This window comes from Leucopleurus acutus, assembly GCF_964270905.1.
Source record: "Leucopleurus acutus genome assembly, chromosome: 15".
Taxonomy (NCBI): domain Eukaryota; kingdom Metazoa; phylum Chordata; class Mammalia; order Artiodactyla; family Delphinidae; genus Leucopleurus; species Leucopleurus acutus.
The window spans coordinates 25,029,220-25,056,804 of NC_139157.1; the positions used below are offsets into that span (position 1 = coordinate 25,029,220).

A 27,585-nucleotide genomic window follows, 5' to 3' on the forward strand; every position below is an offset into this window, starting at 1 on the left:
GACTAGCCTGAGATTCTGCATTTCTAACAGCTCCTAGGTGATGCTGATATGCCGACCACACTTTGACTAGTGAGGCACTTAAGTTGTTTATTTATTACAGTCATGCGTGTGACGTAGGCAGAGGACTAGATCGGGAGTTAAACATTTTTAAGGAGTGCTATACTTCAGGTTCAGCTCTTTGGAGCGTGTTAGGAAATGCAGGTCACGTTAGGTGTGTGGATAGATAGAAGTGCAGTGGTCATCCAACCACTGGAGCTAACTTTTTCAAACATTTCCTTCCCACCTCTGATTATTTAGGCTGGAAGGAGTGGAATGCTTCATATTTACTCATAGTTTATAAGAAATAATGTTCTAGATCAATTTGATAGGTTATTCTGAGAATAATGGAGCACATAGAGCTAGGGATGAGGGAGAGGGGAAGCAAGAAAGATGGGGTGCGTTTAAATCGGTGTGTGGTGGGCTGTATATGGTGAATGGCCACTTTAAATAGGCAGAAGAACTTCACCCATATTCTTGACCCTTTTTTGGCAATATTTTTACTACTGATAAGAATCATCATATCATTTTAGAAAAATGTTCAAAGCTATAATAAAACTTTGCCGTTCTATCTGAATGACCAGGGAATGTGCCTACAAGAGTGTTTTGAAGAAGTAGCTTTGAAAGGGGTGTTTGCTTGGTAAACAGATGTTTGGTTTTTTCCTTTGGAAGGGACAGCATTGAAAGTAGAGGTAAATGAAGGAGAATTCTAGTTTTGTGACCCACTTGGACTGAGTGCGTGGATGGCCCAGAGGAGGGAAGGAGCAGGCACATTAACTTGAGCTTGGAGTTGAGGCCACTTGTAATCTGAGGACATGAGAAGGGAAAGATAAACGCACAAAGAGGTTTTTATTATTTTAATCTGATTAGGAAAGTGCTATTTAAATTATATATAAATGAATTTTACCTACAATAAAACTTTCCGAAAGCCATTTACACCCCCCCAAGATCTCCAGTAATTTTCATCCAAAGACAAAAAACAACAGAATCTTTTTTAAAAAACTTAGTTCTTCTGCACGTGTAAAAACAAGTGATTTTGCCCTTCGTACCGACATAATGGAGCAACTGAAATGGGAGCTCTGGATCCTACTAGGGTTTCATAAAGCTGCTTCTGCTCACATTCAAAAGAACCAACTCCAGGGTTAGAGTTCTTTCCTTGAACTTGGATAGGATTTCTTTGCTAATTCACAAATAGGCTCAGTGACTCAGCCAACCATAGTTTAAATTCTTAACACCATTCGAGAAGGGTTTTGTTGTTTAATTGCTACATTAGCCAGACCAAGAGACAAAGTACCCAACTTCCATAAATACATAAAACTTTGAAAGTAATTTTCAGAGCACAACCTTTGGCATGAACAGACAACAGTAGGTCATTGGTTCTGTGAGCTGACCTGAGCCAAAACTCTGAACGGTGGATCATTGTGGCTTTTTGGGTTGCCAGGATAAAAATCAATTCGGAGCCAGAGTCCAGCATCCCTGAGAAGTCTGGGTATTTCTCTCTCCCCAGTGCCTAGCTGCCCTGGAAAATGACTGTAGGTCCCTCTGGGTAAGCCAAAAGGAATGTTAACAGTATGCATGCTCGGTAGTGTGGTAGTGTTTTTCCTCAAGAGGACTCGGGGGTCTGAGCAGTGGATGGCTCTGTTTGGTGATTCAAAGCCATGCCTGTATTCACCAGTCTTAGAGGGCTCCACTTTTGCATCTTTGGCGACACCCCCATTAGAAGGAGAACAAAAATAAACAAAAATGCTAAAAATCAGCAAGCTTAAAGTCACATAGATGAAAATTGGTGTTTCTGAAAAAATCAATAATATAAAAATTCCAAGGTACATAATGTATTATAAAAGCTTAACAAACCCAGAACTCTGAGGGCTGTATCCGGAGAGGGAAAAATGCCTCCAGATTCCCTAACTCTAAAATGACTGCGACTTCATCTCTACCCCAGAGCAAATTTTTTCATTTATAGTACAAATACTTACTTGTTCTTTTTGTGTCACTGCTCTTGTTTATTGGTAATTTGTTTAGTACTTTTTGCTATGTTGGTGAGTTTATTATGAGGAAGTCTCAGTTCATCTTTCCACCTGCTGGTTTAATCAGTGGATAGAACACTGAGACCTGGTTTTGAATTCTAAACAAGCACTTATTAGTAATGTGACCTCAGACAAGTTACTCAAGTCCAGATTCCCCACGCATAACATGGTTCCATTCCTACCTTCCTCACCAAATGATTGTAAAGAGTATATCAAATGAGAGAAGTTAAAATATGTGGTAAACTATAAAGCTTTAGACTCATGTGCGTTGGCACTGTGTGCAAAATATAAGCAGACTTTCCCCTAAGTAGAAATCCCTGATAGAAATCGTGGGAATGTCATTTCTTGGGTTTCATATGACTTCCTAAAATGACAGAAAACAAGGTTTCAGACTAAATGTTCTGTGATAACTTTTGGAATATGAACCTCTTTTGCATTTACTTAAATATTAATGTAAAATTACATTTGTATTTATTGCTTGGCAAATCACTGATAGTGCCTACTTAAACATAAATGTACCTTGTAATTAGAGTGTAAAATAATGTAGTATTCCCCTGTTTTCCTGAAACTCTCAAATGTACTGTTGTCCAAATACTAAAGCAGAAGTCTAAATTCTAATATTTGAGACTTCTGGTTGGATGTGTAAAGAGCTTGGAAGTCATCACTTCCATCGCACGACAAAAAGGAAGCTGAAAACTCAGAATCAACAATTCTTCTTAGATCCATCGAAGAAGTGAGGTTATAAAGTAGATTACCACCCCAAAGCTGAAGAGACGAGCTGATACGGAGAATCACAGCTTACTGAAAGCAGAAACTGCTGTTGGAGCCAGCATCAGGTAAGAATATTAAAGCGTAGTTGACTAATTGCTAGAGCCTGAGTGTGAACTAGTTCAAGAGATTATGAATTCCTGGAGGCCTAGCACTGGCCCACACCACACCTCCGCACCCTTGCATGAGTTTAAAACTTGCAGGAGTTTTACTTCCAGGAGCCTCACCAGATTCTCACTGTGACACTCAGAAAAATACCCTCATTCTTCCCATGGGGAGGGAGAAAGTAACTATTTGAAACACGCCCACAGAGTCCTATTCTATTCTCTTAACAAAGGCCTGCCTTCAAGGGAAACAAGGAAAGGGAAATACCCAACCCCACAGCTACCTCTAACCTTCCTGTCTCATCTTAGAGGTGACTAACAATAATAATAATAATAATAAAACAAAAGTAAAAAAGCTGATAGACACTTGTAAAGGTCATAGCCCAGGGGTACAGTCTCACTAAAAACCTGAGACCTAATGATAGGACATACAACTCTTCCCTTCCCCTCACATCTTCCTACCACATCAACAGGACTCCTTATAATAACAAGGTATTATAGCTGAAAAGGACTGCAAGGTTCAAGTCCTATTTAAGGAATATCTAGGAAAACCCAAAGACAACAGGGGAGACAAAAATGAAAATTTCAGCCTCTGACACCACAGCTACAACAAATGGTAAATACAGGCTAACATTTAGCCAGATAAATGTAAAACCTCATACTAAAGACCTATTGACCTCATTTCCTTTTATCCAATACATGTCTAGCTTTCAACAAAAAAATTATAAGGCATGCTAAGAGGCAGGAAAACACAGTCTGATAAGACATGGCAAGCATCAGAACCAGACTCGGATATGGTAGAAATGTTGTTAGAATTATCAGACCAGGGAGTTTAAAATAACTAAGATAAGCTACGTTAAGAACTCTACTGGAAAAAGTGGACAACATGTAAGTACAGATGGGTAATATAAACAGAGAGATGGAAATTCCAAGAAGTAATTAAAAAGAAATTCTAGAAATCAAAAACACCATAATAGAAATGAATAATGCCTTTGCTGGGCTCATCAGCAGACTGGACATAGCCAAGGAGAGAATCAGTGAGCCTGAACTACATCAACAGAAAGAAAACAGAAGAGTATAAAAGAAGGGAACAATATCCAAAAGATGTGGGACAATTACAATGGGTGTATAAATGTCTAATGGAAATATCAGATGGAGAAGAAGAAGGATGAAACAGAAGAAATAGTTGAAGTAATAATGGCTGAGAACTTTCAAAATTATTGACAAGCGCTAAACCATAGGTCCAGGAAGCTTAGAGAATACCGAGAAGGATTAATCCCCCCAAATCTATATGTATCACATACAAATCCGAGAAAATCAAAGAGAAAGATAAAATCTTGAAAGTATCCAGAGACAACAATGAAAAACAAAACAAAATGAAACATCTTTCTTATAGAGGAACAAAGGTAACGATTACACTGGATGTCTCTTTGGAAACCATGCAAGCAAGAAGAGGGGGGAGTGAAGTAAGTGTTGAAAGAAAAAACCCACCAAACTAGAATTCTGTAGCCAGAAAAAGTATCCTTCAAAAGTGAAGGAGAGGGGACTTCCCTGGTGGTGCTAATGGTTAAGAATCCGCCTGCCAATGCCGGAGACATGGGTTCGAGCCCTGGTTCAGGAAGATGCCACATGCCACAGAGCAACTAAGCCTGTGTGCCACAACTACTGAGCCTGCGCTCTAGAGCCCGTGAGCCACAGCTACTGAGCCCACGAACCGCAACTACTGAAGCCCATGTGCCTAGAGCCCATGCTCCACAACAAGAGAAGCCACCGCAGTGAGAAGCCTGTGCTTCTCAAAGAGTAGCCTCCACTCACCACAACTAGAGAGAGCCTGCACCCAGCAGCGAAGACCCAACGCAGCCAAAAATTAATTTTTTTTAAAAAACGTGAAGGAGGGGCTTCCCTGGTGGCGCAGTGGTTGAGAGTCCGCCTGCCGATGCAGGGGACACAGGTTCGTGCCCCGGTCCAGGAAGATCCCACGTGCCGCGGAGCAGCTGGGCCTGTGAGCCATGGCCGCTGAGCCTGTGCGTCCAGAGCCTGTGCTCTGCATCGGGAGAGGCCACGGCAGTGGGAGGCCCGCGTACCGCAAAAACAACAACAACAACAAAAAAAGTGAAGGAGAGGGACTTCCTCCTGGAGGTCCAGTGGTTAAGACTTCACCTTCCAATGCAGGGGGTGCAGGTTTGATCCCTGGTTGGGGAGCTAAGATCCCACATGCCTCACAGCAAAAACAAAAGAACAAAAAAAACATAAAACATAAGCAATATTGTAACAAATTCAATAAAGACTTTAAAAATGGTCCACATTAAAAAAAAATCTAAAAAGAGAAGTGAAGGAGAAATAAAGACATTCTCAGACAAACAATGAGGGAATTCATTGCCAACAGATCTACCTACGTAGCAAGAAATGTTAAAAGAAGTTATTCAGAGAAAAGGTAAGTTATATAAGTCAGAAACTTGGACTTACATAAAGGAAGAGTGTTTGAGAATGAATATATGAAAGTAAAATAAATTCTAATAATAAAAACTGGAATACTCCCTAGCATGTCTCCTACTACACCAGTGCGTTTAGAATTGCTGGCTTGACAGCTAGTTTCCTTCTACCACTGTAGCTCATTTCTATTGCTACTGACCAAAAACAACAAAACAAAACAAAAACACCGTGACAATGAGAAAAGTGACACGACTATGTGATTTGATTTTCATTTAATATCCACTCCAGGTAGGGATCGAGGTGAAGGGACTGGAAGGGACTGGTTTCTTCCAACCTCCCCCGTCCCCCGCCACTGCCACCACCCTGCCCTGGGCCTTTGGGAAACATTCACTGAAATATTCATTGAAATAACAGGCAAGCCAATTTTCATTTCTTTTATTGCAGTTAATTCCTCTCCATTTGGTTGCTCTTTGTTGAGTTATCATCTTTGCCATTAATACTGAAAACATAGATTGGCAAACAATTTTCTAAAGCAGGAATTGAAAACCTATGGCCTCACCCCTTGTCTTCTGTAAATAAAGTTTTATTGGAACACAGCTACACTCATTCACTTAGTTATTGTATTGTTTTTGAAGATTGTATTATTCATTATGTATTGTATTTATGTAGCTGCTTTTGTGCTACAACAGCAAAGTTAGGTAGTTGCCACAGAGATCATTCAGCAAGAAAGACCTAGAATACTTACCATCTGCCCCTCTACAGAAAAAGGTTGCCCATCCTTGTCCTAAAGGAGGAAAGGGAATGCTAGCACCCTCTCGTCACAATAGCTCTTATACTGTGAGCACTGTACAAACTAGATATGTGAGACCTCAATACCATGGTGGTCTTAGGGTGAGACCTTCTGAATACTGACCTCAGTAACTAACTGCGGACAATCAACTGGTCTTCTCTTTCTCAGAGTTGAGCAGATCATCCATGTGGTACCCCGCAACACTTGGCTCTCCTCTCGGTAGGAAAGTGACCAAACTTCAGAGCTCCTCTTTCAGTGGAGTTAGTGGTCCCGGCAATGACAGTTTAGTTTCTTCCATTCTACCCAGTAGCTGCCTGGTATGCGAGTAAGGTGATAAAACACCTTACATCATCTCAGAGAGGGGTGTGTGTGTAACTTTTTAGTTCAACACAAAGATTTATCGTAAATTTACAATATGACAGACATTGTACTGGATTCTGGGTACAAGATAAATATGATACAGTCACAGCCATAGGATAGTTAAGTATTTACCTTAAAGAGAAACTTAGTTCCTCATCACAGCAGTGAAGTTGGGCTACATCTTGGACCCTAATCAGATATCTGTTTACTTCTGATAGAGTCTATGAAATAAAAAAATTAGAAATATATAAATTTTTAGAAAATAATTTCCACTACTGAAGAACCATTTTATATCCCAGAAGATGTAAGTGTTGAGTAGAACTCAGTTCAATTATGAAAAAGCATTGTTTGTCAAACAGTGAAAACTATATTTTTAAACTATTGAAAACATTGTTTTATTATAAATGCTTTCCTAGCATCAAAAATAAGGTGGGGGTGCGGTGAGTCAGAAGGGATCTATGGAGAAAAGGAGGTGAATGAAATGTTACAAATTAAGAAGTCAGGCCCTTTTACTGATCTAGCCATGGAGATGATCACTTGATGTGTATAGTGATCCAAAGGTAAAGTTCTGTGGGCTCTGTGAGTTCCAAGATTTTGGATTTTCTGTAATCCAATCAACTCCACCTCTTTCCCTATCAAAATGTGCAGATCTAAATTAGGCCCAAACAACTCCACCTTGCTTCCCCAGTTTGAGCAAATAACAATAACACTTCCAGTCAACTGATATTTTAATTCAATATAATTCATATATTGAACTCCTAGTATATGCTGAACACTAGAAGACACGTAAATCATAGTTCATACCTGATGGAGCTCCCAATCTTGTGAATAAAGGACTGAACGAAAACGTGGCAGAGACCTTCAGGGAGCTGCAGAATACCTAGGAAGGGGCAGCTCACACTGGAGATGTTGTGGGATACTTTACAAGGCAGACGAAGATTGAAATGGATCTTAAAAGGATGAATAGGAGTTTATCCAGTGGAGTAGAAAAAGAAGGCAATTTCTGAGAAGGAGGAGCATGGGCAAAGCACAAATGTGGGAAGAGAGGCTCACGTTATTAGAGAACTGTGAGTAGATTTATGTGGTTTGATCATAAGGTGGTAGGCGAGGCAGTGAGAAGGAGGGTAGAATGGGACCAGATGATATTCCGTAGGTAACAGATAGCCAGCAGAGGACTTCTAGGATTCCCGCTGATGTCCTCAGTGGGCAGAATCCTGCACCAGATACTATGTGCAGGGAGATATAAAACAGTAAAGACATGGCCCCATTCCTCAAAGGGGGTCATGATCACAGTAGTCCCGAGAAAGGTGCTAAGACTGCAGAGAAGTTATGGGATGGAGTCAAGACCACTTGTGCCTCTTCTCATCTAGCATCCTTGCCAATAACAGGGATGTGGAATATGAGAGCTTGGCAGCCCCTGGCACACAGCGGGCACTCAATGGGTGTTAGCTGAATCAAAATCTGTATGTCTCCTTTTTGCCAGTGACTTGAGGTTATAATTCACGAGCCTGAGATGGAGCAAGTGCATCAGAATCCATGCCGGGCGCCCACAGATGATTCTGTGTCCGACAGCTGATCTTCCATATAGATGTTCTGCTTCATCCAGAAAACAAAGTGATTTTAGGGAAACTGAAATTGTGATATTTTTATACATAAAGAATAGATTAAAATATCTTATGGCACTTGATAAGGGCACGGTATTTTCATAAACTATTATGAGAATCTCCATTTCCTGTACCCAATATGTTTTAAAACAATGAGGCTAGCGACAACACTGTATTCAAAAATTTCTTCTGGGCATAATGAGCTGTCATTTACCTTCAGCCAAGACTCCCATGCACTGTGCACGTCACAGTGATATTTTCAGAATGATAGTACCGTACTCCAAGATGCTGAATTCCTGCAGAATATAGTTGTGGTTGCTGTACTTACTTAGGCAGGAAAGTTAATTAATACATGAAAAAGTACTTTCAGAAACAAAGGGTTTTACTCTTTTCTTTTAGTTATCTAGAAAAATCACCCAAATACTCCATTTTTTTAACAACTTTTATATTAATAAAGATTTTATTGTACTTCTACAGGTATCTGAAAACATTGTCTCATGTGATTTGGTTTAGAATAGGTGCCCTCCTTGCTCAAAATCACTGAATACAATGACTTCACATTAAAAGGATGAAAGACTTTGAAGTAAAGAATACCCCAGGAGGATAAGGTATTTCAGGATCTTTGAGTTAGAGTACACAAAAGCACTGTAACATTTTTAAAGGACACAGGCTCTTAGCAGCAGCCAACCTGATCTATGTAACCTTTGTATTTCTTGATTACTTCAATTGCAGTGGTCGAGTCCTGTGGTCAACATGTTCTGCAGAAGTGTGAAGCCTCAGAGCGTAGAGAAGAGAATATATTCTTCAGACCTTCGGGATGGGTGCAAAAGCAGCTCTGGAAGGCTGTATGAGGCACAGACAAGGGAGCCCTGGTCTCTTTCTGACGGCCAGAGAACGCCCATACTTGGGGTGCCCCGGCTGTGCTCTCCCTCAGAGCTTACCTCAGCATCTTTGTAACAATGGTCTTATCATGCCTCTTCAGGAAAGCTCGGAGTGCTAGTATCATTTCTCTGCACTAAAGGTGAGCATTATATTGTCAAATCTCTATAAGACAGTTTGGAAGCATTCAGTTCCACCAGGTGAGCACCATCTGTGAAGCACTCAAAAGCAAAAAGGCAACATCACAGTGTTATTAACACTATAGGTGCTTACTGATATCCTAAGTATAGTGTTTTAATTGTACCATAAACCTAACCCTATTCATTGAACTTAATAAGTATAGAAAACTGAAAATGGGCTTTGTGTGCAGGTAGGCCTGGATTAGAATTAGAATTCTAATTTAATTCTATCTAATTCTATGTGACTTTGTCAAGTGACTTAACTTCTCTGAGCCTCAGTTTTCTTGTGGATATCATATCTAACCTTGCAGTGAGTGGGGAGGGGGCGAATCCTATCCGTAAAGTGCCTGTCACACAATAAAGGTTATTTCCTAATAGTAAGAGACTATTAATGGGTTCACCTGTAATACTGCTGTTAAGCATGTTTTCCACAGCAACATTAAAAAGGTGCTCCACTATACTTAATATCTGTTTTAAAATGTATTATTCATCACCATTACAGCCCCCAGGAAGTTACCTCACTTTTCTCAGATGGAAGTAATGCTAATTTCTAGAAGTCAAACAGTCACTGATTTCAGAAATGTTAAGAGCTAACGTTTATTGCATGCTTACTTATATTCACCCCCATGCTAGTGAAATAGATCCATTATTATCCATAACTATAAAAATGTTGGCACAAATTTGCCTGTAATAATATATGATGCTTTGTTCCGATTCTTGTCCTAAATGTCAGTTCTATGAAATTGCTTTATTCATGCAACTTTCACATAATCGAGTTGTCCTGCAGTGTTTAAACTCCCCAGGTGGGGCAGGAAGAGGACAGCAAAGGGCAATGTCTGAGGTCAGGAATCATCCAGAGACTTCCCAGCCCCGGGCTTTCCCTTCAGGGCCTCAGTGCAGCCAGGTGGACATGGCCACAGTGGACGTGGGGACAGTGGCAGAGTGCACCACCACGTCACAGGGTGCCTCTCCTGCTACCCTTTTGATGTAAACTGAGGAGGGAAGAGAGGTATCCTACTGCCATCAGAGGAGATCCCAACAAGAGCAGCAAGGGGCATAGATGGGAGCTGCATATTTCCGCTCAGACAGTGTATGGCAGGAGTCACAACAGGGACAACTGTTTATAATGCACTCGCTCGGGAATGTACGACAAAGGAACTCCTTATTTCATCGTGAGATTTCACACATTGAGTGCTTTTATTCCAATGTGTGGATTATGAATTCCTAGCTGGACTCACCCAGGCTGCCCAGGCCTGTAGTGGCAGCATGGAATCAGGGTTAACAGTCTTGCTTCTGCCTCATTGTGAAGCATGTTCCTGTAACCGAGCCCCAGGGTAACTGGGACAGGTGGGAGTCTGGCTTTTTGCATGAGGATAAGTTCAGTCCCACAACCGGTTCCAGGGCGCTGCTGGGTCAAGCACTGTGCCAGCCCGTAGCGACACAAAATTAGGTAAGTCAGGGTCCCCGTCCTCAAGGAGCTCACGGTAAACCAGAGAAGATCTGGAAGCCAAGAGTAGAGAAGAAGTCTTTCCTGGTGATTCTAGTTCTTCGGGTTACACATGAAACTTCCTCTCAAGCTCAGAAGGGCTAATAAGTGCCTGGATGGCCACTCAATCTTTTACCTTCTCCGTAGTTTTCAGAATAACAGGGTAATTGTTGAAGAAATTGGTGTATATGTTCAACTGGCTTCCAAACTTTATGAATATTTCTCCCATGCAGTGAGCTGGGCCCCATTCCTGTCGTCTGTCTCTCAAGTCGTCTAGAAACCACCTGCAATATGAGGAAAGCGTGGCCATGAAATATCGGCTAGTGACAACCTATAAACCTAAGAAATAAATTCGTGGTCAGTCGTTTAGGGCAGGGCTTTTGTCAAATCCTTTTGTCTTGACACTGAGCGGTTCAGATTTGACAGGAAAGGAGGAGATGGGAAGTGAGGACGCAGGTTGAGTCAGGTGGTCGTCCACCGAAGACCTTCCACCAGTTTCCACTGAAACTCAGGCTCTTCTTTCTGTGTTTAGGGAAAAGTACCTGTGAACCCGCCACTCCTGGGTAATCAGGTTGCCAGGTGGTCCGTATTTTCTATATATCAAAGTCCTGTTTTATTTTGTAATGCAGAGGGAGAAGCCATACACTGGTGTAAAGAAATCCCACATCCTGATATTAACTGTGCTATGTTTATGTATGGAGAAATTAATTTTCCTTACTGGGACTAGGTAATTCCTTATATTTGTACTTTTGAAAAGTTGTAAAATTAGTATCTTTACAATAGAAAACAATTACAGTATTCAATTTTTAAAAATCTAATGGCCTTGTAATATTTGAGGCTAGAACGATTAAAACTCCTAGAACACAATTTCCTCTTTCCCCTCCAGCCCTAGGTCTGTCCCACACTGCCCCAAATAAAATATGGTAATACTAACGTGTAATGCCATGTGATCTTCACCTGGAACATCAACCATAATTTCATGAACTAAAATTAAAATGTAAAAGTAATTTAAGAGAAAAATCAGAAAACTCATTCTGTTTGAAATACTATAAGCACTGTTCTTGGTTAAGTTTTATCTTTCAAACACATGGTCTGTATATAATGCCTATTTAGACATATCTAATGAGTTAAAAAATACATCTATATCCCACTTGGCAGTTGGCTTACAGCCCACATTATATTTTATGTGTATTTACATATTTTTAAAATACTGGCGTTGTCTAATATTTATCATCATTTTGACTTAAGGTTTCAGTTGTCAAAACTTCTGTCGTCTTAAAACCATTGTCAGGTATTATTACCAATAGTCGGATGAGATTCTATCATAATGACTGCACTATGTAAATGCCCTCCTCCTTGGTGGTTCCTGGGGTTGGGTTTGGGGATGAGTGAGCGCGGGGCCGGCGAGGTCCACGGCGGCACCATCCACTGTAGGCGGACCGGCCCTGGGTGTTGTGTGACTGGGAAAGAGCCTTGGGGCTGAGCTCCGCGCTGCAGGATTCAAGATTCTCTCTTTGCCTGTTGTCTAACCTTAGGGAAATCCTTTAAGCTTTCTGACTTTACTTCTTCCTCTACAAAATGTGGGTTCTAACACCTGACTTACAGGATTCTGTGGTTGAAACGTGATAATAAATGTGGATGTGTGTTGCAGAAATGCTAGACGGCACGCATGCACTGTGTGTTACTGTCGCACAGGACCAAGCCTCTGCCTGTCTGCACCTGCTTCACCCACTACTACCCTTTCTAAACGGAAAGACAGAGCCCTAAAAGTTATATTGATTATACTCAGCGTTTGAAGTCAGACCATAGCTGATGGGTCGGTTAAACCCTGTGAACCTTCACGTCCACGTACCACTTCTTTAAATGCCGTCCTAGTGTCCTATCAGAAAAGCAAGGAGTAGCACAGAGATGGCTCTTGCTGCCGAGATGTTACACGTCCATCCTCTTGCCTCAACTTCTTTTTAGACCAGGATTTATTCAAAAGAAAAATCTACTGGCTGGATTTCCCCCACTTATATTTGGAGGGTTCTTTCCCCCTAAGAGAAACTTTCAAGAAAAAAGGAAAAACAAACCAGAATAAAGGTTGAAGCTTTTTTTTTTTTTTTGGTCAGGAGCAAAACAAATAGAAAATTCTTATTATGTGATAATTGGCTTACCAACTCAAACAGCAACTCAAAATTTGGACCGTTTTTGCTGAGACTTGATTTTGTGTCCTGAAGATTATCTTCTATAACATTTCTTTCCTGAGGATTAAATGCAGAGTTGGTTATTTGGGGCGGGCCCTGGGATGTCTAACTGCCCAGTCAGCGCCAAGCCCCCTGAGGGTTCAGAAGCTCTGCCCTTCAGCCATAACCATAGTGGCCCTGAGACACAATGAATTAAGCACTCGACAAATTTGATGCCTCTCTTAAATTAAATGTTACGTTAAAAAAATAATAACCTTTTGCTTCCTAGGAACTGCACGATACTTGAGAAACTAAATTCAGTGCAGCTCCCTTTCCCCTGGAGTCAGGAGAGGGATTCTGCTCTTGAGCTGCTCCTCCCAGGTGCCTGGGACCAGGCCTCTGCCTCAGCTCTGCTCTGTCACCAGGCAGCAGAGTGCAAACAAGTTATCTTGCTTTTAAGCGCCAGAAGCAAAAGCTCACAGTACTTTGTAAAATTCACCTCTGTGAAAAAGCGTCAGAAGTAATTCACATGCCATTTCTAGATCTGTTTCCACATTAAATATGGCTTATTCTTTCTTTACTTTGCCTTGTTAATTGTTCTTGTGGCTTCCATATAATTTAGCACGTTAAAAAAAAAAGCCCCCCCCCTTCGGCCTGCAGCATCCCAGGGTCCACCCCAGCAACGGAACAATGGTCCCATGTTTGTGCTGAGGCGTATGATAATTAATGGCCACTACTGCTGCCCTTCCTAGTCAAAGATAAAACTATCTATAGCAACCCATTGATATGTAGGAGGGAGACTGAAAAAAAACACCAATTTATAAGCAAGACCCCTTTTGCCTTACTCTACTCAGGCAAAAACAAGTTTTTATTCTGTACCTGCAGCCATCCCTTATGGCTGCCTGAAGCCTTTGTATGAGAGGTCCTGGAACTGCATGCAGCCAGCCAGCGCCTGAGCCTGAGCGCTTCACAGCTGCCCCACAGAGCCTTTCTGCCATGTCCTTTGTCTTCCCCGTTCGGGGCTGACCCATAGCGGCCTGGCACGTATTTATACTTAAGTCTACTTTGAATTTTGACACAATAATTTCTATGCATAGAACACTCTCTTCTTTCAAATTAAATTATAGTGCTGATAATTTATATGGAGAAATGATAACTTCAACCAGTCAGGGTGACACCCGTAGTTGTGTAGGTATACGTGGCTGCAGGCATAAAATGAAAATGAAACTGAACCTGCCTGGCCGAGGTTAAGAGAACCCAAGCGGTACAGATCGGATTGTGGATCCCACAGACGAGGGAGGCCCCCTTATCTGGGATATCATCTTTTTGTACAGGCCCCCATGAGTGCTCAGGCATTAAACTTAAGGAGTGGACTCTTCGACCCCTCTGGCTCTCCTAGAACCTGCTTGCTCATACTGGGGCTTTGTTTCATCTCTGGCTCAGCAACAGCTTTTTAAATTTTTTATTTATTTACTTTTTGGCCATGCTGAGTGTCTTGCAGGATCTTAGCTCCCTGACCAGGGATCGAACCTGGGCCTCCTGCAGTGGCAGTGCAGAGTCCTAACCACTGGACCGCCAGGGAATTTCCAGCAACAGCTATTTTTTAAAGGTAAAATTTTCTCTGTGGCTAGGAAATCAATTTGATGCAGTAATTGTGTTTGAACCTAAAAACAGTGAGTTCTCTCATTTTATATTATCCATCTAATTATTAGGATTTTTAGAGTCTATTTTTTGGTTAAGACACCATCCCCTCTTCGTTTTTAGGGATGAATTGGGATGAAGTAACAGGGGCAGCAAACTTTGCACATTTTTAAGAAAACAGTTATTCGGAGTTGCTGGGCCTTTGCCTTGGCTCTGTCCATGACCCGTAAGGGAGACCTTGGATCACATGTTAGAAATTTTCCTCTAGGATCTTACTTATTGCTAACATCCTAGTTATTGCTGGCGCTTCTCCCAGAAAACACTTGGCTGCCTGAATTAGGGACCAGAAATAGTTGTGAAAATGACAGGTACAACTATGTCATATGTCATTGTCAAGAACAACTATGATTCTGGCTGTGACTCATCACTGTGGTTGTATAGTATCAGTGTAAACACTGTAGGCATATCGAGGCCAGGAGTTTACTCACTGGGCAGCAAGATGATAGATAGATAGATAGATAGAGTGAGTGAGTGAGTGAGTGAGTGAGTGAGTGAGCTATATATGTATCTGTCTATATGTATATATGTGTGTGTGTGTGTGTGTATTTGGTCCTGGATTTGGCAGACAAGCCCTCTTACCAAGCCCCTGTGGAAGGGTCTTTAAAACAATTATCTCAGAAGAAGGCATTACTTTCCACTCCTATGGCTGAGAGTTTGTGTGCTCTTCTGGACGAGTATCTACACCTTTAAAAATAAACCCCGAGGTGTGGAGATACTCAGCTTCTCTATTTTATCTGAATTCAGCACCTACGTTTAAGCTGTGGTTTTCCTTCCTAGGGTCCCCAAATTTGTTTCATGGGCATCACGCACAAGTTCTCAAGTGTATAACAGAGAACCAAATAAGGATCTAACACCTATTTTTTCTGATTTGATTTTGAAAAAGGAAGATATCAAAGACATTCCTAGGCACTAAGTGTTTCACATTTCTGTAGTTTTATTACAGGCAGACGATGTAACAAGAGCAGGCCTGATTTCCAGCATGGAGGCAACTTTAAGCCCAAACTTTCTGCATCATTTTATTAAAGTGATTAGATGATTAGGTTGAAAAGACTTAATTCGGTGTGGATTTTATTTGGCAGTGGAAAGAATGAAAGTATCTTTGAGAGGAAATGTTCTAGGTGACCATTCTTTTAGGGGCCAGAGATTCCAGAAATTGTTCTCAACAATAGTAAGGTCTTTCAGATGTAAAATGAACACTTCACAAGAAGAGGCACTTATAGTTTTGTTCCTTTTGCTTTCTTCAAGCTATCCTGCTCCAAAGAAGGGCATTTCTGGGGCCTGTATGTCCATGGTTGAGGGTGACAGCTTCATTCTTAGGAATAAAGGTTGATGGAAGAACTTCAGTAAGGTTTCCAGGGAGTCAGGAATGACCCAGATGTTGTAAGGACTTTGGAATAATTTGGAACCTGTGTGATGTGGTTACATGTCGATTATTCCCTTTAGTGAACCAAGGGGAAATGAGTGGTACTGGAGCCCTGGGTGCTATATTTCAAAGGTTTTCACAGGCTGAAGGAGGGATGGAGAATACATCCACCTTTTGGGGAGAATAATCCTCAGAAATCTCAAAGAGATAGTGGCCACCATAACAAGGCAAAAGGATTCTGAGAAGCAGAAAGAGCATCTCGATTAAATGCCGCCCCTTGTGCCCCACCCCCTCCCGTGCATTCTGCTAACAGGCATTGATCATGCTGCGCCATACGTGTTATGTGTCAGTCTTATCCACCTCAACGGCAGGGGCTGTGTGTTATTTTATGTCTATCCCCAGGGCTAGCACAGTGCCTAGCACATGATTGCTTCCTATAAGTATTTAGGGAACTGAACTGAGAAGCTGGGGACTTGACCTCTGTCTGAGAAGTGGTTTGTGATGGTTAATTTTCTATGCCAACTTGACCAGCCCACAGAGTGCCCAAATGTTGGCCAAACATTATCCTGGGTATGTCTACTAGGATGTTTTTGGATGAGTTAACATTGAAATCAGGAGACTGACTAAAGCAGATTGTCCTCTCTAACGTGGATGGGCCTCATCCAATCCGTTGAAGGCCTGAGTGGAACAAAAAGGCTGATGCTCTTGCAAGTAAGAGAAAATTCGTCCTACCTGAAAGCCTTCAGACTGGGACATTGGCTTTTCCCTGCCTTTGTATTTTAACTGAAGCATCAGCTCTTCCTGGGTCTCTAGCCTGCCCTGCCTTTGAACTGGAACTACTCCGTTAGCTCTCCTAGTCTCCAGCTCACTGACTCACGCTGCAGATCTTAGAACTTGGCAGCCTCCATAACTGCATGAGCCAATTCCTTACAACAAATCTCTTTCTCTATATATACACTCACATCCTATTGGTTCTGCTTCTCTGGAGAACCCTGATGAATACATGGTCTGTGAGCGTTTCCTGAAGAGAGAGATTTAGGGGTGGGGCGTCAGGGAAGCAGGGCTCGGACCTCTAAAGGGTTTAGATGTCCCTGCGAATGTGTTTATTAAGACTCCTCTCGGGGAGGATGCTTGTGGTTGGGAAGAATAAGCCACTTCAGGGGGAGGAGGGGCCGCTAAGGTGCACAGTCTGCTAATGACGGAGGGCCGGGGCTGAATAACTGCAGGCCTTCCGTTCTGCTGAGCAAGTCTGGTGGAGGGGACGCTGCCTCCAGCCGTCCACCCTGTTTGCCCCTCCCTGCACTGTGCTGTCCTCTAAAGCCAGGTGGACAAAAACTTCCAGAATATCAGGTTAATGGGGCAACACACGATTTGCCTGCTGGGGGAACCCACAAGTCTATTCCTCCTAACACTGTCCATGGTGACTTTGTGTTGGGGGTGGCATCCAAGCCTTCAGTCATCACAGATAAGTGCTTTTTCAATGGGCATGAAATGACATTTTCATAGAAATCAGCTCTCTGAATGACGATGCAATTTTCAGTGTTTCCTGAATCCAGATTATTTCACTTAACCAAGAATGTACGGATTCTGAATATAGTACTGGCAAAATTATTTTTTCTTGACTAAAGAGCTAGCTTCAAACCCACTTTTTTACTTTTATGAATTTGAATCTCAACTTAAATTTAAAAAAAGAAGAACCATTTTTAGTTTCACCAAAAAAGTGTCCTGGGCCACAGATGAAAAAAAAATTCTTTAGGTTGTGTTGGGCAGAATGCGAGTATCCAGTTCTTCCCCCAAAAGCCAACTAGTTTTACTCCTGTCAGTGTGATGCCACGTATGCTTGTAAGTGGCTTAGATGTTCCTCACATTATGAAACTACAAAGCATACTTTTTTAATAATAATCCATGAAAAGGAAGTTCTTAGGAGAAATGACCAGGTGAAAGCTTTCCAGGTAGAATTATCGTTTTTGTTTATGAATTTCTTAAGCACATGTGTCTAACTGTACAGTGAAGCAATGGCATAAACATGCAGCAGCAACTTTACCTTCATGAGTCAATTGCACGTTGCCTTTGGGTCACATTTTGTCAGAATAAAATTTCCTTCAAAGTCTGCTCTTTTTACTACATTTCTTCAGCAGAAAATATGACAAAAATTTCAGAGGGTTGTCCTGAAAAATCCACCCCCCCGCAAGAAAATTTCTATTTCAAATACAGGTCAACAGAAGTGCAGCAGAAAACACATTTTTTAAGTAGAGTTTTCATCTCTCTACCTAATTAACTTGCAAGTCCAGAAAACAAAGTAACTGTTATTCAATTAGAGTCAGTAAATGGAGCTTTCCAGTTAATCTTGATTCTCAGCTTATGGTCACAGTTCAGTTAGGATGCCAAGATCTTGTGGGAGGGTCTCAAGATCTTCAGAACCAAAGTGGCCCACACTTTTTAGCCAGATGAGGAAAGGGGACAGGACAACTCTTGTGTCTTCACAGGAAAAAGAAGGTCTGGGGGAGAGGCTCCAGCAGCAGAATTCCCGGGGAAAACACCCCGTGAGACTCCCAAATTTGGTTGCCTCTCTGACTGTAGGTTTGAGCACCACCAAAATTATATCATACAAGGTTATTTTAAAATAATTTGACGGTAATAAGTACCATGAACCTACACCAAACATGTTGACTAATTCGTTGGTGTTTGGGGACGGTGCGGAGAATTTCAGGGCCTCAGGATCATCCCTGTAAACGTCTCTGATCATATTATCAGCAAAGTTTTCCAGGGCCTTTACCACTAAGCTGCCTGAGGATTGGCTAGTGCGGTGGGGAGCTGAGTCTTCAGGGAAGAAATTCATAGCTAACGGCAACTCCCCAGGGTTCTCACTGGACAGCGTACCCAGGAGATGTCTGGTGCTTGCCCAGGAAGCCAAGTTGAAACCACGACAGATAAGGAGAGAGTGTCCAAAGACGTCGTTAAAGCACCCACAAAGTGGAATTACTACAGTGAGAGGGAAGGATTTGAGAATTTTTCCTTGGAAAACTAGAGACCTTACACAACATCAGGTATGTTAATATCGCCCCTACTCCTGTCCTATTCTCAACTGCCTCTGAACTGAGCACTGCATACAACTGTCCCTCCGTATCCACGGAGGTTGGCTCCAGCATCCCGGCAGGTGCCAAAATTCTCGGGCATTCAAGTCTCTTATGTAAAATGGTGTACTACTTGCATGTAACCTAGGACATCCTCCCGTATACTTTAAATCATCTATTACTTAATACCTTGTACAATGTTAATAGTTGTCAGTGCACAGCCCAATTCAAGTTTTGCTTTTTGGAACTTTCTGGAATTTTTTTCCCCTATATTTTCCACATGTGGTTAGTTGTCCTAGGATGCAGGACCCATAAGTGCAGAATCCACGGATACGTATGGCCGACTATTTTATTTTCCTATAACCTTGCCATGGTCTTGGGGCAGAGTGTGTTCTGTACACTGCCTCTACTCACTGTGTCCTGGTATGTGGACTGACCTTTGTAGAAAAGCATTCAAGATTTGTTTCTGATGAAAATGCTTCTTCAGGCTTTCCCCCATGCCTCTGCCCAACCAAATTACTGATTTGCTTACTTCCGTTCTTGTGTTCTCTTTCCTCTCTTATCTAGCCTTCCTTGCCCTTCATCTTTTTATATCTGATTTCACACTTTCTCAGGTTTTCTGCCATAATTGTTTTAACTGTTGAATAATGTTTATGTGAAATATAAGCCACTAAACGTGTTTTTTAAAACCACTTCTGACTGAAATTAATCACAAGACAGAAAACAGTGTGTCATGTGATCAACTTTAACTTATCGAGATTTTTCCTATATGTCTATTTTATACAGCTAATACATCTTGGGTTCAGAATCTCTCAGTGGCTTTTTTTCATAAATTGATGCACTTTCTCTGAGGAATTGCATCCCAGAGGGATAAACTGGTAGAAAACAATAAATGCAAACTAAAAATTTATTTAACGTTGGGGTTTTTGTACTTTGTTTTATTCAAAGGAACACTTACAGAATTTTCTTTTGAAAGTTCAATCAATCCCTCTGCCAGAGCTTGTATAATTTCTCGGTTATTCAGAATGTTAGCCATACTCATGGTGTCAGATACAAATTGCCCTGAAAATATAAGGTGATAGGCCTGTAATTAAAATATGTAAGAGATATGATCAAGAAGAAAACTCAGTCCTCACAGTTGCTTGTTAGTGGATAAAAACGCAGACTAAGAATAAAAATTCTACTATGCCATGTTATCTACCATGATAACGTAGAAAATGAGCAAAAGCATCTAGATGTGTAGCGTATAGAACGTACCCACCCTGACAAAGCTGGTATTGAATGAAATCTGTAAATTGGACAAGGAAAGAACATGTGAAAAAAAACCTTATAAAGTTTAGATTCTCAATTGCACCAAAAACGCTTCCATATTCTGCATTAACTTTGTGCTCAAATCCGTAAATATTTTAAGTCCATAGGGAATAACATACAAACATACATACATCTTCTACATTTTAAAAATATCTTGAAAAACTTGCATTTATTTGAAAAAGAACCTTTTTCCATTTGTTTTATTGCTTATGACCTACATGACATACTTCTATCATTCCTCTTGCCACTTTTCTTTCTAGTCCTTAATATCTGTGAAAGAACCAGGAAAAATAATTTCTCCTTGTTTATAGCCTCATAACTTTTAAAATACTGGTTGAACATCTACTAAATGTGGTAGAGTTAAAACCAAGAAGACAGGGCTTCCCTGGTGGCGCAGTGGTTGAGAGTCCGCCTGCCGACGCAGGGGACACAGGTTCATGCCCTGGTCTGGGAAGATCCCACATGCCACAGAGCGGCTGGGCCCGTGAACCATGGCCGCTGAGCCTGCGCGTCCGGAGCCTGTGCTCCGCAACGGGAGAGGCCACAACAGTGAGAGGCCCACGTACCGCAAAAAAACAAAACAAAACAAAACAACAACAACAAAAAGCCTAGAAAACCAAGAAGACAAAAATCCCTGCTTTGGAGACCTTTGTGTAAAGAGATGTAGGCATATGTTGACATAAAATATCCCCATGCATATTTGTGTGTTACAGCTCTTGTGTAGACAGTAATTATGTTAACAGATGTCAAATAAGGAACAGGGCAGGGGAAGGGAAGAAGCAAGGCATATGACTTGATTGGTACAGTGCTTCAGTGACATGTGAAGAGTTAGGGAATAATGAGTAGGCAGTTAAAGACACAGGAGAGACCTATTTAAATAGGTGGGCTTTGTTTGTTTGTTTGTTTTAAAATACTTCATTTTAAAGAACTGACTGGTTTAGATGAAGATCTAAAGTTGAAACAGGAAATGGTTTCCAAAAGACTTTCTTGTGATAATTGGATCATGAGTATGACGTGTAAATGAGAAAACACATTCAGTGATGTCCGATAGGCTTGTCCATGGAGCCCATCACCAAATTAAATATTTTAGATAGAAAATAAATAGAACTTAATTATAGAACAATTTAAGTCATGGGTGCTGTGGTCTAAGAGATGCTTAATTGGGATGTTAGCTTTTAGAGCAAATTGTAGAGGGAAATGGACCGAACTCTCTGGCTTAGCAAACAGTGAATTTTGCCTAGGTAAACAATTGACTGACACAGAATTAATAAGATGGTAAAATTTGAACCCAGGAACTAGCTTCAGCATTTTGAAGATGAATATATTTTTTCTTAGTGGATATTCATGATATTTTGAAAGGAGATATGAAAAACAAAGGGAATAAAGTTTTACCAAAGATGCTTAAGAGTCAACTTTTACTTGTGCATTCCTACACTTGTATTCACTCTGGATGTGTAACAGGCTTCAAAATTAAGCTGCAACAGAAGTAGCAAGAGTTCTTACCTGTCATCCTGCCACTTACGTTCTTCTGCAACCCCTTGAAGAGAGGACTTAGCTGTTGCCTTACTGATTTCAAGGTGTCTTCCAGGAAGTCGGTGAGGCTGGACCATGTCTGCAGCTTTGATTCGCTGAAGTAGGTGGAAGGGGGCGCCTTTTCCCACTGCCGTCCCAGCCAGTCACTAAGAACTGACATTATTTTCTCCTTTTAGCATCGCAGACTTAAGCTCAGATGAAAGAATTCTTCCTGTTTACAGTATGAAAAAAAACTTAAGTGCATTTATATCAGGCTTATTATCCTTTCTCATTAGAAGACTAAGATAAACACCCATAGTCTGCTTTCAAAGGTAAAATTAGAAACGCAAAAAGGATGCAATGAATAATTTCAAATGCCTATCTACTCTTTGATGGATAAGGCTGACATGTTATACTGTATTTGAAATCAAAAATTAAATAGCTGCTGGATTTTTGCATCAGAAAGCAGAATAGACATCCAAGTAAGGATATACAATTGTATGTTTACATCCTAAAAATAAAAATACAGAAAAACCCCCCTCTGCCTGGTTTCCCCATCGTGTCATCCAAAGTCGTCCCCATTGTAGCCAAGCCTGTATCTTGTTTACATCATGTCAAGCTACTCTTTCTCTACAAATATCTCTACAAGACTGTACTGGGGGCTTAAGAAAGTTCCTCTCCTTGAAAATCAGTGACTGAATGATACAGGACCAAGTGAAATTTGATTTTCTGTCCTAAATGGACAGTTTGATTCTTCTCCCCACATTTTTTGCTGATAAACGTGAAAGTATTTGTAACATGTTCTTCTAGAAGGAGAAGAAGAAGAGTGGGTAAAGTAGGAAAAGGAGACAGAGGAGGAAAAAAAGAAGAAAACCTGTTTTATAAACAGCAGTGTCTGCACCCCGCTGTCTCTGCAAGGCTGATTCCTCCCTGCTCGGGGCCAAATATGCTGTCATTGGATGATGGTGCTATATAAACTAAAATTAACAAACACTTCTGCTACAAAACTATATTAGGTCAATGTGCTTTTTGTTGTATCTATATGGAAACTTTTCCCTTACAAGTCTCCCAATCATGCCAGCTTTCCTCAGTCTTGAAAGGCCCTTAGCGTTCAGGATTAGAGAAGCAATCTTTATATAGTTTTACATCACTCTGAGTCCTCTTTGATAGAAGGTGAGGGATTCTTGAAGGGGTAAATATTAACATTATTATAGCAAAGCAATTTGGCTCTCTCTGTTCGTCAGCCTATGTTACATTTTGATCCAACAGTTGCAGCTTTAGTATCTAAGTGAAATTTTGCTCTCAGGTGTATTTTACCTTTGTTCTTCCTCTCGGATAATGAAACTTGAGCTGGCCCCTTCACCATCTCTTTATAGCTGCAATTCATTTTTCCAAATGAAAGCACATTGATAATGTTTTACTAAGAAAACTTGTTCTCTGTATTTATTATTTCTCTAAATCAGCTACTATACATCTTTGTTTAGCTGTTAAAGCTGGTGTTCTCAATGGAGTTTTTGCAAGTGATGGTTTGAAGCAAATATTTGCAGTAATAATCCCCTTCTGAGCAATAATAATCCCCTTCTGAGTGATGAGAAATGACCTAGTTTGGGAAGTGACAGCATTCCTTCAGAGAGGAATGAACCATCGCCAGAACCAGGATTATGAGCTGTGCTTTGTCCTTGGTGATCCTGGAGTTGGTGGCTGTCATTGGGCACGGTGGTCAGTGCCCATATTCCCTTACTGTGTTGGTACGAGACGGTGGCAATCCCAGTGGGGGGCGGTCAATAACGTGCCAGTCAGTTGAGACAGCTGAGAAAGAACTTCTGTTCCTGCCTCTGCACAGCCAAAAATACTTTCATGAGTTTGCTCACAGGTTTTGCCATGAACAGTTAAATATTACTTAGAAGCACTAATGAGATGGCCAAGAAAGGCCACTTGTAGGTCTTGTCTTCAATTCAAATCCCTCATGAAAGAGTCCATCAACACTTTGCAGTTCACTCCTAAGTGCTGAAGTCCAGACACTTTATTCAGGAGGACTGACGACAGGCTGGAGAAAGAGGCGAGAAGTTTGACCTGGTGCTAATTTTCAAATTTGGAATTCTCAGGCCAAAGACAGAGAAAAGTCTACATATATTTTCTAAAATAGTCTGATTCAAAGAAGTCTCATTGTAAGGGGACAGATTTAAAACTGTTAAACACATAATGGAATACAATGGTCAAATTTTAGCATTAATTTTACCCCTTCTTTGGTGACACAGCATATAGATTGAACTACTTCAAATAAAACTATAGGGTAATATATTTGAATTCTTTGTGGTCTAGGAGTAAATAATTACTCCAACTTGTTTCAGTTGCTTGCAATGAGATGGTAGTGGCTCAAAGGTCGGGGTGTCTCTCACTTATTGGTGTCTAATGTTTTCACTGACAAATAGATCAGTGAAGTTAAAGAGCATTCATAAGTGTACCTACACATATGTAGTCAATTGATTTCAACAAAGATGCAAATGAAATCCACTGGGAAAAGGATGGTCTTTACAAGGAATGGTGCTGAAATAATTTGATAGATGGCCACACGTGTTTAAAAAAAAAAACTTCAATCCATACCTTGTGTTCTATTTAGAAAAAGCATAAATCAAATGGATCACAAGCCCAAATTTCAAACTTAAGACTATAAACAATTTAGGAGAAAACACAGACGTGACCTTGGTTAGGTAGAGTTTTTAGATATGACATCAAAAGCATGATTTATAAAACTTAAAGACTGATAAATTTGACTTTATCGAAATTAAGAATTTCTTGTCTTCAAAAGAAACTGTTCAGAGAAGGAAAAGATAAGCCATAGACTGGGAGAAAATATTTGCAAACAACTTTTCCAGAATATACAAGGATCTCTCAGTAAAAAACAAAAAAACCTAATTTCTAAAATGAGCAAAAGGTTTGAACAGACACTTCACCAAGGAAGACAAATGGCAAATAAGCATATGGAAAGATGCTCAGCGTCATTAGTCATTAGAGAAAATACAAATTAAAACTACAGTGAGATACCACGACACACCCATTTGAATGGCTCAGATTAAGAAGACTGACCCTACCAAGTGTTGGGCAGCTGGAGTGGAAATATAAAATGACACGACCACTTTGGAAAACAGTTTAGCTTTTCTTTTTTTTTTTTTCCTAAACTTAAACATACACCTATCATAAGACCCATTCATTCCACTCCTAGGTACTTTCCCAAGAGAAATGAAAGCGTATGTTCACAGCAGCTTTACTTGTAAAAGCCCCAAACTGGAAAGAACTCAAATATCTATCAACAGGTGAATGGAACAAGTTGTGGTGTATCTATACAATATAATCATTCCCAGCAGTAAAAAGGAATGAACAATTGATAACAGCATGAAGTGGATGAATCTAAAATAATTATTTGGAGTGAAGGAAGCCTGACAAAAATGCATGCATACTGTATGATTCCATTTATGGAAAATTCTATAAAGTGCAAACTAATATATTGTGAAATCAGTGGTTGCCTCAGGTTGGAGTGGAGAAGCAGAGTGAGAAATTGCAAAGTGGCAGGAGGAAACTTTGGGGGACGATGAATGTGTTCATTATCTTGATTGGTTTATGGTTTCACATAGTGTGTAGACAGACATAGGTCAAAATTTATCAAATTAGGGACTTCCCTGGTGGCACAGTGGTTAAGAATCCGCCTGCCAATGCAGGGGGACACAGGTTCTATCCCTGGGCCGGGAAGATCCCATATGCTGAGGAGCCACTAAGCCCATGTGCCACAACTACTGAGCCTGTGCTCTAGAGCCCACGAGCCACAACTACTGAAGCAAGCGTGCCTAGAGCCCGTGCTCCACAACAAGAGAAGCCCGTGCACCGCAACGAAGAATAGCCCCTGCTTACCGCAACTGGAGAAAGCCCGAGTGCAGCAACGAAGACCCAACACAGCCAAAAATAAATAAATAAATAAAAATTTAAAAATCACTTAAAAAATGTATCAAATTACACACTTGAAATACTGTATATCAATTTAAAGCTGTTTAAATAATTTAAGTAATGCCGAGAAAGATGAGTTTTAGGTGTCTGGCTTACGCAGTAACTGGTGAATGATGATATCTTAAGTGAGGAATCCTGGGGGAGGGGGTGTTGTGCTGGGAGGCAATCAAGAGTCTGCTGTAGGCGTGTGAACTTTGAGCTGCCCATTAGCCATGCAAACTAAACACCCACATGAAGATGTCGAGTAAAGGCTACATATGAGTGCAGCTGAGAGATTTTAGAGCTGGAGACATCAGTTTGGGAGTCTTTAGCATCCAGGTTGAATGTAGAGTCCTAGGAATAAATGAGGCTCCCTAGGGGGAGAGTGTAGTCATGGAAAGGATGCGAGCCCGAGATCAAGTCCGGGACACATTTAAGGGTCTTGAGGAGGAGAAGCGGGAGCCAGCAAAGGAGTCTGAGAGGAAAGAGACCCCTGAGGTAGGAGGCAAACAAGGAGAGCGTAGTATTGGGGAAAGCACGGGAAGAAGAAGAGTTTCCAGAAGTCTTCATCCTCCTTGAATGCCGCTGAGAGGTCAAGGCCCAGTGAGGATGGAGAAGGGACCGACGGATTTGGGCACATGAGAGTCACTTATAGTTTTCCCAAAGTGATTTCAGCAGAAGGAGACCACTTGGATGAGCTTGAGGGGTGAGGGAGAGGTGAGGAAGGTGGAGGCAGTCAGCTAGACCAGCGGTTCTCCAAGGGTGGCCCCCGGGTTAAGCAGCATTGGCATCACCTGGGAACGTGTTAGAAATGCAAATTCTCAGTCCCTGTGCCAGACCTACTGAATTCGAAACTCTAGGCTGGGACCCAGCAATGCGGATTGTAACAAGCCCTCTGTGAGTCAAATACACGTGAAAATTTTGAGAACCACTGATATAGTCCACTCAAAAATTGGTGAGACAAAGTTTACGGTCTCTCTTTTTGGTGGGGGGGAGTGAGAGGGGAGGAGCTACTACAGGTGTTCTTGATTTGATAGGAATAATCCAATAAAGAGGATTGAGGCTGTGGAAGAGGATTTGAGCATAGGAGTGACGTCTTGGGAAGGTGAAAGGCGATGTGTTTACAGAGTCCAAGCAGAGTAGTTGATGTTTGATTCGAGCAGGGGTGCTTATTCCATCGTAACAGAAGGGAAGACAGAATGAAGGTAAGAGGTGGGATAGGTGGTGGATTTTGTGGTGGGCGGTAAATTAAGGAGTTTCCTTAGGGAAGTAAAAGGTGAAATCAAGTGAGAGAATTATTGAAAGATTGACTAAAGGAGAGAAGGGGGCTTCCCTGGTGGTGCAGTGGTTGAGAGTCCGCCTGCCGATGCAGGGGACATGGGTTCGTGCCCCGGTCTGGGAAGATCCCACATGCCGCGGAGCAGCTGGGCCCGTGAGCCATGGCCGCTGAGCCTGTGCGTCCGGAGCCTGTGCTCCGCAACGGGAGAGACCACAACAGTGAGAGGCCCGCGTACCGCAAAAAAAAAAAAAAAAAAAAAAAAGGAGAGAAGGGACATCATAGTCATTTTAAGAGTGGGGAAACGAATTTACCAAGGAAATGTGATAGGATTGCTTATCAGAGCTGCAATCCCATTTGATATTTATGCCATTAAAGTTAGATCAGTAAGAACAGTTGTATTACTCTTTCCAACAGTCTTCAGCTGCTTTAGTACAGGCAGGCATAGATTATGCAGATGGTTGTGTTTTAACCAGCATTGGGACTTAGCCAAATGAGCTGGGATTTGGCCAGGAGGAAAAGAAACAAAGAAGTTCAGA

At 41.3% G+C, this 27,585-nt stretch overlaps 1 protein-coding gene across 1 annotated transcript in view; it reads right to left on the reverse strand.

Moving 5' to 3' along the window:
- Nucleotides 1-27,585, reverse strand: part of ECT2L (epithelial cell transforming 2 like) — a gene marked incomplete at both ends in the record, with an annotated part of 59,451 nt that overhangs the window by 3,730 nt on the left and 28,136 nt on the right. Inside the window, 14 exon segments of the mRNA XM_082855938.1 lie at nt 6,651-6,739; nt 8,811-8,866; nt 8,869-8,916; nt 8,919-8,965; nt 9,064-9,137; nt 10,803-10,997; nt 12,823-12,909; nt 17,940-17,948; nt 17,952-18,003; nt 18,005-18,063; nt 19,928-20,031; nt 21,784-21,966; nt 23,534-23,567; nt 23,569-23,627. Coding sequence (XP_082712064.1) covers nt 6,651-6,739; nt 8,811-8,866; nt 8,869-8,916; nt 8,919-8,965; nt 9,064-9,137; nt 10,803-10,997; nt 12,823-12,909; nt 17,940-17,948; nt 17,952-18,003; nt 18,005-18,063; nt 19,928-20,031; nt 21,784-21,966; nt 23,534-23,567; nt 23,569-23,627 — 1,096 coding nt within the window.